The sequence below is a fragment of the Babylonia areolata genome, chromosome 16, assembly GCF_041734735.1.
Source record: "Babylonia areolata isolate BAREFJ2019XMU chromosome 16, ASM4173473v1, whole genome shotgun sequence".
NCBI classification, from domain to species: Eukaryota; Metazoa; Mollusca; class Gastropoda; order Neogastropoda; family Buccinidae; genus Babylonia; species Babylonia areolata.
This window is the reverse complement of record NC_134891.1, coordinates 12,729,111-12,747,158: the sequence shown is the minus strand read 5'-3', so window position 1 is coordinate 12,747,158 and position 18,048 is coordinate 12,729,111. Positions and strand designations below refer to the sequence as shown.

The following is an 18,048-nucleotide window of genomic DNA, read 5'->3' as shown; positions in this document are numbered from 1 at the left end:
TTCTCTAGAACTGCTAATATCTAGAGACGCAAAACAAAAGTGGACACACACATGCATGCATGCACGCGAGCACACACACACACACACAGAGCAATTCATGCATAAGATTTTCAGCAATTTTGACAACAATATAATTAATCCTTTACAGAGGATAGCCTGGCCTCTTGCAGAGCAGCATAACTGTATGAGGTAACATGTAGATGTGTAGGTGATAAACATGTAATGTCTCTGCAATCGAAACACACTGCAGTAAAGCAAAGAACAAACAAAAAACAAACAACAAAAACAAAAACGGATTTACATAAAGAATGACAGATTTTTTACCTTGTTATGTTTTTCATGTTCAGTTTTGGACAAATGCAGTGTGGCCCAAGTAACAGGACACAAAGAACAATTCACAACTCACCCCCAACAATAAGGATGTCAGACACACCACTCACCCACAGCAATAAGGATGTCATACACACCACTCACCTCCAACAATAAGGATGTCATACACACCACTCATCCCCAGCAATAAGGGTGTCATACACACCACTCACCCCCAGCAATAAGGATGTCAGACACACCACTCACCTCCAACAATAAGGGTGTCAGACACACCACTCATCCCCAGCAATAAGGATGTCACACACACCACTCACCCCCAGCAATAAGGGTGTCATACACACCACTCATCCCCAGAAATAAGGATGTCATACACACACTCATCCCCAGCAATAAGGGTGTCATACACACCACTCATCCCCAGCAATAAGGATGTCATACACACCACTCACCCCCAGCAATAAGGGTGTCATACACACCACTCATCCCCAGCAATAAGGATGTCAGACACACCACTCACCCCCAGCAATAAGGATGTCATACACACCACTCATCCCCAGCAATAAGGGTGTCATACACACCACTCATCCCCAGCAATAAGGATGTCATACACACCACTCACCACCAGCAGTATGGGTGTCATACACACCACTCACCCCCAGCAATCAGGATGTCATACACACCACTCACCCCCAGCAATAAGGGTGTCATACACACCACTCATCCCCAGCAATAAGGATGTCAGACACACCACTCACCCCCAGCAATAAGGATGTCATTCACACCACTCACCCCCAGCAATAAGGGTGTCATACACACCACTCATCCCCAGCAATAAGGATGTCAGACACACCACTCATCCCCAGCAATAAGGGTGTCATACACACACTCATCCCCAGCAATAAGGGTGTCATACACACCACTCACCCCCAGCAGTATGCGTGTCATACACACCACTCATCCCCAGCAATAAGGATGTCATACACACCACTCATCCCCAGCAATAAGGATGTCATACACACCACTCACCCCCAGCAATAAGGGTGTCATACACACCACTCACCCCCAGCAATAACGGTGTCATACACACCACTCACCCCCAGCAATAAGGGTGTCATACACACACTCACCCCCAGCAATAAGGGTGTCATACACACCACTCACCCCCAGCAATAACGGTGTCAGACACACCACTCATCCCCAGCAATAAGGGTGTCATACACACACTCACCCCCAGCAATAAGGGTGTCATACACACCACTCACCCCCAACAATAAGAGTGTCATACACACCACTCATCCCCAGCAATCAGGATGTCATACACACACTCATCCCCAGTAATAAGGGTGTCATACACACCACTCACCCCCAGCAATAAGGGTGTCATACACACACTCACCCCCAACAATAAGGATGTCATACACACCACTCACCCCCAACAATAAGGGTGTCATACACACCACTCATCCCCAGCAATAAGGGTGTCATACACACCACTCACCCCAAGCAATAAGGGTGTCATACACACCACTCACCCCAAGCAATAAGGGTGTCATACACACCACTCACCCCCAGCAGTATGCGTGTCATACACACCACTCATCCCCAGCAATAAGGATGTCAGACACACCACTCACCCCCAGCAATAAGGATGTCATACACACCACTCACCCCCAGCAATAAGGATGTCATACACACCACTCATCCCCAGCAATAAGGATGTCAGACACACCACTCACCCCCAGCAATAAGGGTGTCATACACACACTCACCCCCAGCAATAAGGATGTCATACACACCACTCATCCCCAGCAATAAGGATGTCAGACACACCACTCACCCCCAGCAATAAGGGTGTCATACACACACTCACCCCCAGCAATAAGGATGTCATACACACCACTCACCCCCAGCAATAAGGGTGTCATACACACCACTCACACCCAGCAATAAGGATGTCATACACACCACTCACCCCCAGCAATAAGGATGTCATACACACCACTCACCCCCAGCAATAAGGATGTCATACACACCACTCACCCCCAGCAATAAGGGTGTCATAGATGTCAGTATCCATGGTGAGCTCGATGTCGTTGTAACAGGTGCTGCACTCCGACAGGTAGCTGTCGATGGAGTCGTAGCGGGATTTGCTGATCTGGAACCGGTTGTCCTTCAGGGGCTGCCATAGACACAATTGTTTTGTTTGTTTTTTTATTGTCGATATATACACAGCACTATCTTTGGTCAGAGACCAAGCTCTAAACATTCTGTAACATGGAGACATTTGCACCACAGGCTACCTTCCTGGGTAGAGCTGACTGACCGCTGCCTTTAGGCACTCATCATTTGTGTCCTTATCATTCAGTCACGCTTCATTCATACACACACACGTATATTGGAGTGGATTTTTCCTCAGAATCTTGCCTGGGGCAACTATCTTGTTGCCATGGGTTCTTTTTATATGTGCTAAGTGCATGCTGCACATGGGACCTCTGTTTATCATCTGTTCTGAATGACTAGTGGTCAAGACTAACACTCAAGGTCTAGTGGAGGGGGAGAAAATACTGGCAAATATGGGATCCCATCCTGCACCCTCAGATTCTCTCACATCCAAGGCTGACACATTGCCACAATGCCACCACTCCACAATCATGCTCCAGTTCTCTCACTCTCCCCATCACTCCTACCTTTCAATCTTTGGAAGCACACCCCCTTCACTTCTGCCTTTCACTCTCTCTTTGGAACCATGCCACCTTCACTCCTGCCTTTCACTCTCTCTTTGGAACCATGCCACCTTCACTCCTGCCTTTCACTCTCTCTTTGGAACCATGCCACCTTCACTCCTGCCTTTCACTCTCTCTTTGGAACCATGCCACCTTCACTCCTGCCTTTCACTCTCTCTTTGGAACCACACCACCTTCACTCCTACCTTTCACTCTCTCTTTGGAACCACACCCCCTTCACTCCTGCCTTTCACTCTCTCTTTGGAACCACACCCCCTTCACTCCTGCCTTTCACTCTCTCTTTGGAACCATGCCACCTTCACTCCTGCCTTTCACTCTCTCTTTGGAACCATGCCACCTTCACTCCTGCCTTTCACTCTCTCTTTGGAACCACACCCCCTTCACTCCTGCCTTTCACTCTCTCTTTGGAACCATGCCACCTTCACTCCTGCCTTTCACTCTCTCTTTGGAACCACACCCCCTTCACTCCTGCCTTTCACTCTCTCTTTGGAACCATGCCACCTTCACTCCTGCCTTTCACTCTCTCTTTGGAACCATGCCACCTTCACTCCTGCCTTTCACTCTCTCTTTGGAACCACACCCCCTTCACTCCTGCCTTTCACTCTCTCTTTGGAACCATGCCACCTTCACTCCTGCCTTTCACTCTCTCTTTGGAACCATACCACCTTCACTCCTGCCTTTCACTCTCTCTTTGGAACCATACCACCTTCACTCCTGCCTTTCACTCTCTCTTTGGAACCATGCCACCTTCACTCCTGCCTTTCACTCTCTCTTTGGAACCGCACCCCCTTCACTCCTACCTTTCACTCTCTCTTTGGAACCACACCACCTTCACTCCTACCTTTCACTCTCTCTTTGGAACCATGCCACCTTCACTCCTGCCTTTCACTCTCTCTTTGGAACCACACCACCTTCACTCCTACCTTTCACTCTCTCTTTGGAACCATGCCACCTTCACTCCTGCCTTTCACTCTCTCTTTGGAACCATGCCACCTTCACTCCTGCCTTTCACTCTCTCTTTGGAACCATGCCACCTTCACTCCTGCCTTTCACTCTCTCTTTGGAACCACACCCCCTTCACTCCTGCCTTTCACTCATCAACCTACTTCAACACAATCAGTAAAATCAAGTAGTCTCATTACTCCAGACCAAGTAATTTTCATGCAGTGAAGGCTGAAAAAGGATTATGTCAGAAAAATCATCAATTAAAATTTTGCTTCTAGGTGGACTGCTGTAAAATTTGGTGTGCATGTTGCCGAGTGACTACTGAAGCATGTACAAAGTACACTGATTGAAACTGGAAAGGTTGTTTTTTAGTTTTGTTTTTTTCTCACTGTCATCAGATCACCCCCATAACATTTCCATTTTTCACACAACACATATGTCAATTGCTACTGTGACAAACAAAACAAACGAAACCAAAATATGAAAATAGGGTTAAAGACACGGCAACGACAATGAGTCAGTTTCACCCACCTCCAGACCTCGTTCTTCCTTTGTGCGATCGTCAACGGACTGTGCGATGACCGTCCATCGTGTGTCAATGTCTGACAGGTGACCGCGATAGATGGGAGATGCTGCAGTGAGGGCCAGCTGAAACACACCATGGTCAGCATGTCACTGGTCACTGTTAACCATACCTGGGAGATACAGACACCAGCAGTTTTGGTCAGAAAATACTCAGAGATACAATCAAGTCACCAAGATGGCTATGCTCTACTCTTTCTTTCATAATACAACACTGTGTCAACCAAGTCTGAGAGATACAGACAACTGCAGTGTTGGTCAGGAAACATTCATAACAGAACCAAGTCACCAAGATGCCTGAGAGATACAGCAAACCCTGCAATTCTGGTCAGGAAACATATGGCATATATTCAAGAGAGCACAGGCATTGATATGCTCTGTGTGTGTGTGTGTGTGTGTGTGTGTGTGTGTGTGTGTGTGTATATTTGTTGTGTGTGGGCATCTGTGTGTGTGTGTGTGTGTGTGTGTGTGTGTGTGTGTGTGTGTGTGTGTGTGTGTGAGCATGCATAAGCATTATTATGTATATGCATACATACCTAAATTCCTACAGCATTTGTGCTTGAATATGAATACCAATCGATCTTTAAACTTCATTGTATCTCCCCCCCCCCCACCCACATCCCCCAATATACTCCTTTGTGGCTCCAGTACACTTGGTAATACAACATACCTTGTTCTAAATATGTGATTTTTTTTTCTCCACATTTATTTGAGCTGTTTTCAGCTTATGGGAGCTTGTGTGTGTGTGTGGTAGAGAGTGGTTAGTCATTATCAGGTATGACTGTGTGTGTGTGGTAGAGAGTGGTTAGTCATTATCAGGCATGACTGTGTGTGTGTGTGTGGTAGAGAGTGGTTAGTCATTATCAGGCATGACTGTGTGTGTGTGTGTGTGGTAGAGAGTAGTTAGTCATTATCAGGCATGACTGTGTGTGTGTGTGTGGTAGAGAGTGGTTAGTCATTATCAGGCATGACTGTGTGTGTGTGTGGTAGAGAGTGGTTAGTCATTATCAGGCATGACTGTGTGTGTGTGGTAGAGAGTGGTTAGTCATTATCAGGCATGACTGTGTGTGTGTGTAGTGTGTGTGTCGTGTGTGTGTGTGTGTGGTAGAGAGTAGTTAGTCATTATCAGGCATGACTGTGTGTGTGTGTGTGGTAGAGAGTGGTTAGTCATTATCAGGCATGACTGTGTGTGTGTGGTAGAGAGTGGTTAGTCATTATCAGGCATGACTGTGTGTGTGTGTGTGTGGTAGAGAGTGGTTAGTCATTATCAGGTATGACTGTGTGTGTGTGGTAGAGAGTGGTTAGTCATTATCAGGCATGACTGTGTGTGTGTGTGTGGTAGAGAGTGGCTAGTCATTATCAGGCATGACTGTGTGTGTGTGTGTGTGGTAGAGAGTGGTTAGTCGTTATCAGGCATGACTGTGTGTGTGGTAGAGAGTGGTTAGTCATTATCAGGCATGACTCTGTGTGTGTGTGTGTGTGTGGTAGAGAGTGGTTAGTCGTTATCAGGCATGACTGTGTGTGTGCGGTAGAGAGTGGTTAGTCATTATCAGGCATGACTGTGTGTGTGTGTGTGGTAGAGAGTAGTTAGTCATTATCAGGCATGACTGTGTGTGTGTGTGGTAGAGAGTGGTTAGTCATTATCAGGCATGGCTGTGTGTGTGTGTGGTAGAGAGTGGTTAGTCATTATCAGGCATGACTGTGTGTGTGTGTGTGTGTGTGTGTGTGTGTGGTAGAGAGTGGTTAGTCGTTATCAGGCATGACTGTGTGTGTGTGTGTGTGGTAGAGAGTAGTTAGTCATTATCAGGCATGACTGTGTGTGTGTGTGTGGTAGAGAGTAGTTAGTCATTATCAGGCATGACTGTGTGTGTGTGGTAGAGAGTGGTTAGTCATTATCAGGTATGACTGTGTGTGTGTGGTAGAGAGTGGTTAGTCATTATCAGGCATGGCTGTGTGCGAATGGCTGACTGCCAGTGCAATGTCTAAATTCACTTAGAGAAATGTGCTATACAACTCCCATTAATCATCATAAGTAGTAGTAGTAGTAATAGTAGTAGCGGTAGTAGTAGTATCAGTAGTAGAAATATTGTCATTTCATCATCATCATCACCATTATCATTATTATAAGTGTTAGTATTAGCATTATGTTCTATTCTATTCTATTCTATTGAACAGCCACTGACCATGATGGGGCAAAAGGGAGCCAGCTGGTCGTAGAGCAGACGTGCCTCAGAGATGTTGCAGGCCTGAAAGGTCACCTGCAGACAACAGCAGCCCATGCCGAACCCCATACAGTCCATGTACACGTGGTCTGGAAGGGCTGACCGCTGGGCCTCACCTCCCACATCCCTCAGGCCGCTGAAGTCCTCCACGAAGGGGGACGGCGTGTTCACGTCCTTGTACACTGAGAGAGGGACGTAAAGGTGTTAGGGTGTAATCAGTGCACTGAAAGAGGGATGCAAAGGTGTAAAAGTATAACCAGTGCAATGAAAGACTTCAAAGAGAGATGTACAGGTGTTAGGGTGTAACCAGTGCACTGAGAGAGATGTCGAGGTGTAAGAAGTCACTTTACTGAGAATGGAAGGATGTGAGAAGTTTCTTTACTGGGGGAGTGGCTGCCACATCAATGGGTCATTTCATATTGTATTTGTCAATGACTGATGACCGACACAAAACCTAAACTCTGCCAGAAGATATTATACCAGGAAATTAGGATGCCAGAAGTCAATTCACTATGGAAGAAGGATGTCATAAGTTACTTTACTGAGGTACGAAGGGTGCCATAAGTCATTTTACTGAGGTAGGAAGGATGCCATAAGTTACCTTACTGAGAAAGGAATGATGCCATAAGTTACTTTACTGAGGTAGGAAGGATGTCATAACTTACTTTACTGAGGTAGGAAGGATGCCATAAGTTACTTTACTGAGGTAGGAAGGATGCCATAAGTCACTTTACTGAGAAAGGAATGATGCCATAAGTTACTTTACTGAGGTAGGAATGATGCCATAAGTTACTTTACTGAGGTAGGAATGATGCAATAAGTTACTTTACTGAGGTAGGAAGGATGCCATAAGTCACTTTACTGAGGTAGGAAGGATGCCATAAGTTACTTTACTGGGAAAGGAAGGATGCCATAAGTCACTTTACTGAGGTAGGAAGGATGCCACAAGTTACTTTACTGAAAGGATGCAATAATTTACTTTACTGAGGTAGGAAGGATGCCATAAGTCACTTTACTGAGGTAGGAAGGATGCCATAAGTTACTTTACTGAAAGGATGCAATAAGTTACTTTACTGAGGTAGGGAGGATGCCATAAGTCACTTTACTGAGGTAGGGAGGATGCCATAAGTTACTTTACTCAGGTAGGAAGGATGCCATAAGTTACTTTACTGAGGTACGAAGGGTGCCATAAGTCACTTTACTGAGGTAGAAGGATGCCATAAGTTACTTTACTGAGGTAGGAAGGATGCCATAAGTCTCTTTACTGAGGTAGGGAGGATGCCATAAGTTACTTTATGAGGTAGGAAGGATGCCATAAGTTACTTTACTGAGAAAGGAATGATGCCATAAGTTACTTTACTGAGGTGCGAAGGGTGCCATAAGTCATTTTACTGAGGTAGGAAGGATGCCATAAGTTACTTTACTGAGGTAGGAAGGATGCCATAAGTTACCTTACTGAGGTAGGAAATTTGCCATAAGTTACTTTCTGAGGCAGGAAGGATGCCATAAGTTACCTTACTGAGGTAGGAATGATGCCATAAGTTACCTTACTGAGGTAGGAAGGATGCCATAAGTCACTTTACTGAGGTAGGAAGGATGCCATACGTCACTTTACTGAGAAAGGAAGGATGCCAAAAGGTACTTTACTGAGGAAGAGACTGATGCCGTAAGTTAACTTTACTGAGAAAGGAAGGATGCCATAAGTCACTTTACTGAGAAAGGAAGGATGCCATAAGTTACTTTACTGAGGTAGGAATGATGCCATAAGTTACTTTACTGAGAAAGGAATGATGCCATAAGTTACTTTACTGAGGTAGGAAAGATGCCATAAGTCACTTTACTGAGGTAGGAAGGATGCCATAAGTTACTTTACTGAGAAAGGAAGGATGCCATAAGTTACTTTACTGAGGTAGGAATGATGCCATAAGTTACTTTACTGAGGTAGGAATGATGCCATAAGTTACTTTACTGAGAAAGGAAGGATGCCATAAGTTACTTTACTGAGAAAGGAATGATGCCATAAGTTACTGAGAAAGGAAGGATGCCATAAGTTACTTTACTGAGAAAGGAATGATGCCATAAGTTACTGAGAAAGGAAGGATGCCATAAGTTACTTTACTGAGAAAGGAATGATGCCATAATTTACTTTACTGAGAAAGGAATGATGCCATGAGTTACTTTACTGAGGTAGGAAGGATGCCATAAGTTACTTTACTGAGGTAGGAAAGATGCCATAAGTCACTTTACTGAGGTAGGAAGGATGCCATAAGTTACTTTACTGAGAAAGGAATGATGCCATAAGTTACTTTACTGAGAAAGGAAGGATGCCATAAGTTACTGAGAAAGGAAGGATGCCATAAGTTACTTTACTGAGAAAGGAATGATGCCATAAGTTACTTTACTGAGAAAGGAAGGATGCTATAAGTTACTTTACTGAGAAAGGAATGATGCCATAAGTTGCTTTACTGAGAAAGGAATGATGCCATAAGTTACTTTACTGAGAAAGGAAGAATGCCATAAGTTACTGAGAAAGGAAGGATGCCATAAGTTACTTTACTGAGAAAGGAAGGATGCTATAAGTTACTGAGAAAGGAAGGATGCCATAAGTTACTTTACTGAGAAAGAAGGATGCCATAAGTTACTTTACTGAGAAAGGAATGATGCCATAAGTTACTGAGAAAGGAAGGATGCCATAAGTTACTGAGAAAGGAAGGATGCCATAAGTTACTGAGAAAGGAAGGATGCCATAAGTTACTTTACTGAGAAAGGAAGGATGCCATAAGTTACTGAGAAAGGAATGATGCCATAAGTTACTTTACTGAGAAAGGAAGGATGCCATAAGTTACTTTGCTGAGAAAGGAATGATGCCATAAGTTACTTTACTGAGAAAGGAATGATGCCATAAGTTGCTTTACTGAGGTACGAAGGATGCCATAAGTCACGAAATCTCAGGCCTTCAGAACCGAAGAAAAACATTAATAATCAACATAAACAATACATCAAGCTTATCTGGATTTAATGGCAAACACTCGAAGAGTTCTTACCTGGAACATTAATGCACACTTTTTCTTTCCTTCTCTCTCGTATATTCCTGGTCAGTGTTCTGGAGACAGAATAGGGAGGAACAAATCAATATAAGCAGGGCACAGATACAGTCAGGTATATGAGGCAGCACAGGATGAATCAGCTAACCACCATTGCTAGGCTGTCCACATACATCTGAAAATAGCTCAACAGATTCATGATTATCCATACTGAGACATTATATTTTTGAATTTTCAATATCCATTCTTCCAAATCAACTGAACAAGGCCAAAATTAATCTTTCTGACAAATTATTTGTTAAGAACAACAGAACAAACAAAACACTGTATATTAAGAATAAGAGAACAAACAGAATATTGTTTCATTCTGCATTTTTCAACAACTATATTTTTTCAAATTACCGGTTTTGTGACTGGAAATGCTGTACAGCAAAGTTTCCTTGCTGATTTTCAGGTCAACTGCTGATTTTCAGGTCAATTTTACATCCAGAAAACAACAATAAATATGTACTTATTCCCGGAAGAGTGAAACATGCATAACAACAAAGATAAGACTCGCTTCACAGATTTTGTGGAAATTATGATAACATGAGAACATTTATGAAAGACATGGCTTGCACCTTACACCTGTTAGAAACACTGCCTGCCTTTCCTGGTGACACAGCTATGATTGATAATGGCACCTTCAACAGCTGCTCACTAAATACAGGTTTCACAAAAAGTTATGCACAACTTGCAAAACAATTTACTTCTTGGAGGGCAAGGGCATTGTGAAATAATGCTGATTTTTCGGCAAACAACAGTATATACAGCCAATGTAATCAGCACCATTCATAACCAGAGGTGTTTTCTTGCATATGCACTTCCATTTTCTAAAAGGAAAACCACAACTATCATTCAGAAATCACTGAATAACTTGCAATCTTTTGCTGAGACATGAAGTTTTCAAACACAATTTTCAAGCTGCTAATCATGGTGCACGTGTGCCGGAAACAGATGTTTGTGTGTTTGATAACAGGCCAGTAGTAGACCCTTTGCAGCCTGTACAACTTCAGTCTTTTTTAGTTTCTTTTGTTTTACGAGAACATACCTCTTTCATACAGTGGTCCATAACTTTTTGTGAGGTCTGTATGTCCTGGCAGAATAGCACACAAACCGACTCACTTGAACCGTGGATGTCCGTTGTTGATGGCCTCATCAGGGAAAAAGATGGATTTGGAGGCCCCAGACTCTGGGTTGGGCTGGCAAGGAGGAGTGGTGAACTCCCCCACACCCAGCCTGCACAGTCACAGTCAGTGAATGGCACACAGATTCCCCACGTACAGTCTACAGTCACACTGAATGGCACACAGATTCCCCACGCCCAGACTACAGTCACAGTGAATGGCACACAGATTCCCCACGCCCAGTCTACAGTCACACTGAATGGCACATAGATTCCCCACACCCAGTCTACAGTCATAGTGAATGGCACACAGATTCCCCATGCCCAGCCTACAGTCACAGTCACAGTGAATGGCACACAGATTCCCCATGCCCAGCCTACAGTCACAGTCACAGTGAATGGCACACGATTCCCCCTGCCCAGTCTACAGTCACAGTGAATGGCATACAGATTCCCCATGCCCAGTCTACAGTCACAGTGAATGGCACACGATTCCCCCTGCCCAGTCTACAGTCACAGTGAATGGCACACGATTCCCCCTGCCCAGTCTACAGTCACAGTGAATGGCACACAGATTCCCCATGCCCAGTCTACAGTCACAGTGAATGGCACACAGATTCCCCCTGCCCAGTCTACAGTCACTTTGAATGGCACACAAGATTCCCCATGCCCAGTCTACAGTCACTTTGAATGGCACACAAGATTCCCCATGCCCAGTCTACACAGTCACAGTGAATGGCACACAGATTCCCCCTGCCCAGTCTACAGTCACTTTAAATGGCACACAAGATTCCCCATGCCCAGTCTACACAGTCACAGTGAATGGCACACAGATTCCCCCTGCCCAGTCTACACAGTCACACTCACAGTGGATGGCATACAGATTCCCCACGCACAGTCTACACAGTCACTTTGAATGGCAGACAGATTCCCCATGCCCAGTCTACACAGTCACTTTGAATGGCAAACAGATTCCCCCTGTCCAGTCTACACAGTCACAGTGAATGGCACAAAGATTCCCCATGCCCAGTCTACAGTCACACTGAATGGCATACAGATTCCCCCTGCCCAGTCTACAGTCACAGTGAATGGCACACAGATTCCCCGTGCCCAGTCTACAGTCACACTGAATGGCACACAGATTCCCCACACCTAGCCTACACAGTCACAGTGAATGGCACACAGATTCCACATGCCCTGTCTACATGGTCACAATGAATGGCACACAGATTTCCCCTGCCCAGTCTACAGTCACAGTGAATGGCACACAGATTCCCCACACCTAGCCTACACAGTCACAGTGAATGGCACACAGATTCCACATGCCCTGTCTACACAGTCACAATGAATGGCACACAGATTCCACATGCCCTGTCTACACAGTCACAATGAATGGCACACAGATTCCACATACCCTGTCTACTCGGTCACAGTGAATGGCACACAATTTCCCCTGCCTAGTCTACAGTCACAGTGAATGGCACACGATTCCCCCTGCCCAGCCTACAGTCACAGTCACAGTGAATGGCACACGATTCCCCCTGCCCAGCCTACAGTCACAGTCACAGTGAATGGCACACGATTCCCCCTGTCCAGCCTACAGTCACAGTCACAGTGAATGGCACACAGATTCCCCCTGCCCAGCCTACAGTCACAGTCACAGTGAATGGCACACGATTCCCCCTGCCCAGCCTACAGTCACAGTCACAGTGAATGGCACACAATTTCCCCTGCCTAGTCTACAGTCACAGTGAATGGCACACAATTTCCCCTGCCTAGTCTACAGTCACAGTGAATGGCACACGATTCCCCCTGCCCAGCCTACAGTCACAGTCACAGTGAATGGCACACGATTCCCCCTGCCCAGCCTACAGTCACAGTGAATGGCACACAGATTCCCCCTGCCCAGCCTACAGTCACAGTCACAGTGAATGGCACACGATTCCCCCTGCCCAGCCTACAGTCACAGTCACAGTGAATGGCACACGATTCCCCCTGCCCAGCCTACAGTCACAGTCACAGTGAATGGCACACAGATTCCCCCTGCCCAGTCTACAGTCATAGTGAATGGCACACAGATTCCCCATGCCCAGTCTACAAAGTCACAGTGAATGGCACACGATTCCCCCTGCCCAGTCTACAGTCATAGTGAATGGCACACAGATTCCCCATGCCCAGTCTACAAAGCCACAGTGAATGGCACACAGATTCCTCATGCCCAGCCTACACAGTCAGTCACAGTGAATGGCACACTGATTCCCCATGCCTAATCCACTCTATTCAATATCAACAGCACTTTCCAGAATGGACAAGACCAGAGTAAAAACACCAACTGAAATGTTCCATTTTTCTGCCATTCAGCACTTTTTTTTTCAGTTTCACTCATACACTTCAGCAGCCTGAAGCTACTATGGAGATGGAAATGACTGAAAGAGAAAGCTTTGGTAGGACTGAAGTAATTCAGACTGCTGATGTGACAGACTTTCAAGCAGAGAATCCTATGTTTGAATCCTGGTCAGAGCATCATCTTCTTCTTCTTTCCCTTCTCTACCGCCTTCATCATTGTAAAGATTCTGTAGATTATATGGGGGGGTTGCCTGTTGTCTGAAGTCACTTGTGCTACAGTTTGCTGGGTCCGGAGGTGCTGGAAGGATGGGGATGGGTGGGGGTTGGGGGTTGAGGTGGAGGGGGGGGGAGGGAATCAGATTTGGAGCTTGAAGCCTTCCAGGGTGGGGCTAAGGGCATCCTCAGCAGGAAGGCTGCTCCAATCGGATATTGTCCTGGAGAAGAAGGACTTCTGTCTGTATAGAGTCCTGCAGTTGGGAGGATGATATGTTGCTGGATGTGAGCGTCAGGTTCCTTTGGGTGCAGAGGGGTTCTGGGAAGGTTTGTGGCACGTGTTGATAATGAGGCTTCCATTGTGGAATTTATAAAAGTTCATCAGCCGCACCCTTCTCCTTCGCTCTGTGAGGGGGGACCACTGAAGGGTCTCCAGCATGTCTTGTACACTGGAGGTTTTCCGATGTCGATGGGTGACCCAGCAGGCAGCTCGGTGCTGGATCATTTCCAGTTTCTTGATGTCCTTCTCTATGTAGGGATCCCACACAGAGCTGGCATATTCAAGGGTTGGGTGGACAAGTGATTGGTAGGCTTGCTGCTTGATGTGCTGGGATCCTACCTTCAGGTCTCAGGAGGCCAAGAGTCCAGTTGGAGACATTGGAGATGTGTGAGGCTCCAGATGAGGTCAGAAGTGATGGTTCTGAGAGTGTAGTTTGTAGGTAGGGTGTTCCTCTTCCAGCTCACTCGCAATGTCTGACATTTGTCTGGATGAAAGCTCATGAGCCACTTCTGCTCCCACTCTGCGAGGCGGTCGAGATCCTTCTAGAGGGCTTGCTGGTCGCTAGTGGAGGAGACAGTTTTGTGACACAGAGCATCATCAGCAAAGAGACGAGCAGTGAGGACAGTCCAGTCGGCATGTCGTTGATGTTGAGTAAGAATAGGCTAGGCCCAAGAACACAGCCTTGGGGAACTCCAGACTCCACAGTAACAGGACTGGAAGTAGCTCCATCCACCACAACTGAATGCTGTCTATCCAAGAGGAAGTTCTTTATCCAGGTGTGTATTTTTCCTGTGATGCCCATGGAATGGGTCTTGTGGAGCAGGAGGGAGTGGCAGACCTTGTCGAATGCCTGGTGAGTTAGGTAAAGATTTTTCTGATCTTCTGGGTCAACAGATGTGCAGATGTGTTGGTGTTTGAACCCTCATGTCATGTGCATATAATATACACATCCAAAAGATCAAATGCAAAATATTAAAGATCATGTAATCCAGTGTTTGGTGGGTGATGGAAACAAGAACATACCAAGCATGCACATCTCTGAAAAACCAAATATGGCTGCCTGCATGGTGGGGTAAAAATACTCATGACAGCTTCTATAAGAACATAAGAAATGAATGACAACACTTCATGAATATATATAACCAACCAATGTACAACCTAGTTGCTTGTCTGTAAGCCTGTCTGTCAGTCTGTTTATGTATGTTCTTATGAATGTACCTTTTTTACCTGTTTTTTTTTGTGTGTGTGTGTGTGTGTGTGTGTGTGTGTGTGTGTGTGTGTGCATTCTGGAATCAGACTCAACCCTTACAAAGGACAACTATTTTGGTTGTTGTTTTTCTATGTCTTTAAAATCTACTCTACACCTGGAGCGATGGCCTAGAGGTTAACGCGTCCGCCTAGGAAGCGAGAGAATCTGAGCACGCTGGTTCGCATCGCAGCTCAGCCGCAAATATTTTCTCCCCCTCCACTAGACCTTGAGTGGTGGTCTGGACTCTAGTCATTCAGATGAGATGATAAACCGAGGTCCCGTGTGCAGCATGCACTTAGCGCACGTAAAAGAACCCACAGCAACAAAAGGGTTGGTCCTGGCAAAATTCTGTAGAAAAATCCACTTCGATAGAAAAAACAACTACTACTGCATGCAGGAAAAAAAAATTGGGTGGCGCTGTAGTGCAGCGACACGCTCTCCCTGGGGTGAGCAGCCCGAATTTCACACAGAGAAATCTGTTGTGATTAAAAAAACAAAAACAAATACAAATACAAATCCTTGTTGTTTTGTATAGTGTTTATAAAAAAAAAAAAAATAGTCATGCAAGTAAAACACCCACTTGTACATGTGAATGAATGAGTGAATGCTGAGGTTACTGTTCATGACAACAGAGGAAGAAGAAGCCTGCAACTGCATACCTTGGAAAGACAGTGAGAGAAAGAGGTGCTTCATCTTCCTGCAGAACACGCTCTATCTCCTTTCTCCTGGAACACAAAATGTCACACATTGGTTATGTCTGTGTGTCTTTGCATGTCTGTGTGTATTTGCCTCGTGATGTATATATACATACATCAGCATCATTTCAGGATTTTTCACAATTCTATTTCAAAATTGATGTGTCCCAATAGCCACCAGTCAGAAACCTTGATATGTCTACAGTACTTCAATCATCTGTGAAAAGCAACAGCCAGTCACGCTCTGTGTGATAATGTCTGGATGTTTTTGTCGATACCCTCCTTGCAAAGCTTTCAAAATGGCAGACAACAAACCACAACCTTACCTTAGTGGCTTGAAACAACAGTGTTTTGCCATCCAAGATGTTGCTGCGGCTTTACAAGTCACTGACAACCTTGAACTGAGTGCTAGGTGTAGCAAATCATGTCGGGTGGTTATCTTGACATGACTGAAAGTTAGAATCATCCACTTATTCAGGGCATGAAGGGAGAGACAGAGTGATGAAGGTGGGTGAACAGTTTTGTGTGAGTCATAAATGTGTACAGCAGGTTTTAAAAAAAAGCATGCCCACATTGACCAAACAGCTGTCATCTGCAGGCAAAAATTATTAACAGTGCTCCCCACCCTCCCCCTTGCAGTGTAGGCCAACTGGGTCCTGTTAACCTCTTTGAGACTGTCTGAAAGTGAGCATGAACTGAGTGGCCATGGCACATGCAGGAGTTGCTACTGAAGGACATGTATGTTATATATATATGTTATATATAATACAATCATTGCATTAAATGAACTTCTGACTTGAATTTGATAGCCTGTTTATTTTCCTTCCAGAAAAGTATGGGTTTTGTATACTTCCGTGCAGTAGTTTGCATGCAAGAATTTTTTGTTAAAAATAATTATTTCCCTCTGCAACCCAAAACTGCCTGGCAAATAGGAAACTCAAGTCAAATCATTGCCAGCACTGAAGAGGTTGATACCAAGAAGACTGGAGAGAAAGAGAGTGAGAGGCAGAGATTTCATCCAGAAATGGACTACTCTCTTTCTCTCTTATTCTGTCTGCCTCTCTCTCTCTCTCTCTTATTCTGTCTGCCTCTCTCTCTCTCTCTTATTCTGTCTGTCTGCCTCTCTCTCTCTTATTCTGTCTGCTTCTCTCTCTCTCTTATTGTCTGCCTCTCTCTCTCTCTCTCTCTCTCTCTCTCTCTATATATATATATATATATATATATATATATTCTTATCCATGTCCTCCCTGTTCCCTCCCACCTGATCCCTTTCTTTCATCCTCCACCTTCTGTCTCCCTGCCCCATCCCCTCCTCTCTCTCCCTCATCATCAAAAGTGCATGATTATGTATGAATTTGTTTTACTTTTTCTGTACTTTTTTAGTTCCCCTTTCTATGCAATTGATATATCTATCTATCTTGGTTTTGCTTTTTATTTTTTATTGTTTTTTTTTTTAAGACATTAGTTCCATTCAGTAAGTTGATAACTTTTGCTTAGATAAACATATATCGATATATTTTAGCTTAAATTGTTCTTTTGAAATGATAAATGGATTTGTATCTCAACCTTTTAAGTAAGGATTATAATTTCATCAAGTTGCTGGTGTGTTTGTTGTTTTTTTTCTTTCATTCTTCCTTTCTTTTTTTCTATCATTGTTGTCTTTTGCCTCTCCTCCTTCTTCATTTTTTAAAATTTTTTAATCATTATCATTATTTGCCATTTTGAGGGCACAGTGAAAGGAAGATTGTTGCTTATCCTTTTACCCCCAATAAAACATTCAAGTTAAAAGCATTTGAATTCTCTCTCTCTCTCACCCACACAAACATAAACACATACATAAAAATTCCATATATTAGATGATCTTGGAAATGGCAGTTGGTCCATTATTAGTCAGTACTTTTAGATATATGTTACTGACATCAAAGAGCAAACACTAAACAAATACATGGATGACTGATGTGCTATAATTCCCCAGTTAAGCCATACACAAGTTCCACATTTGAAATATAACAACCTTGTATTACTGTAGGATGACATTATCTGTGCTGTATAACCAATTTGCTTCAAACATAATTATCTCCCACATCATTATTACATGATAACAGTGAGCGTGGTGTATGGAACAAAGCACCCCAATGTATCACCATATCAAAACAAAAACCAAAGTGCCACACAAGCACAGTTTTCAAACACAGCTGACACTTTACACGAACATAACATAGCAACAGCTTAG

At 44.5% G+C, this 18,048-nt stretch overlaps 1 protein-coding gene across 4 annotated transcripts in view; it reads right to left on the bottom strand.

Moving 5' to 3' along the window:
* Positions 1 to 18,048, bottom strand: part of LOC143291164 (glutamate--cysteine ligase catalytic subunit-like) — a 67,542-nt gene that overhangs the window by 32,408 nt on the left and 17,086 nt on the right. For all 4 annotated transcript variants that reach the window (XR_013056478.1, XR_013056479.1, XM_076600865.1 and 1 more), the window contains 6 exons: positions 15,780 to 15,845; positions 11,032 to 11,145; positions 9,868 to 9,926; positions 6,785 to 7,005; positions 4,551 to 4,667; positions 2,371 to 2,509 (listed from right to left, as the gene is read on the bottom strand). Coding sequence is in view for 2 of the 4 variants with exons in the window: in XM_076600865.1 (XP_076456980.1) it covers positions 2,371 to 2,509; positions 4,551 to 4,667; positions 6,785 to 7,005; positions 9,868 to 9,926; positions 11,032 to 11,145; positions 15,780 to 15,845 (716 nt within the window). In the remaining 2 variants the exon portion in view is untranslated. The remainder of the gene's footprint in view (positions 1 to 2,370; positions 2,510 to 4,550; positions 4,668 to 6,784; positions 7,006 to 9,867; positions 9,927 to 11,031; positions 11,146 to 15,779; positions 15,846 to 18,048) is intronic.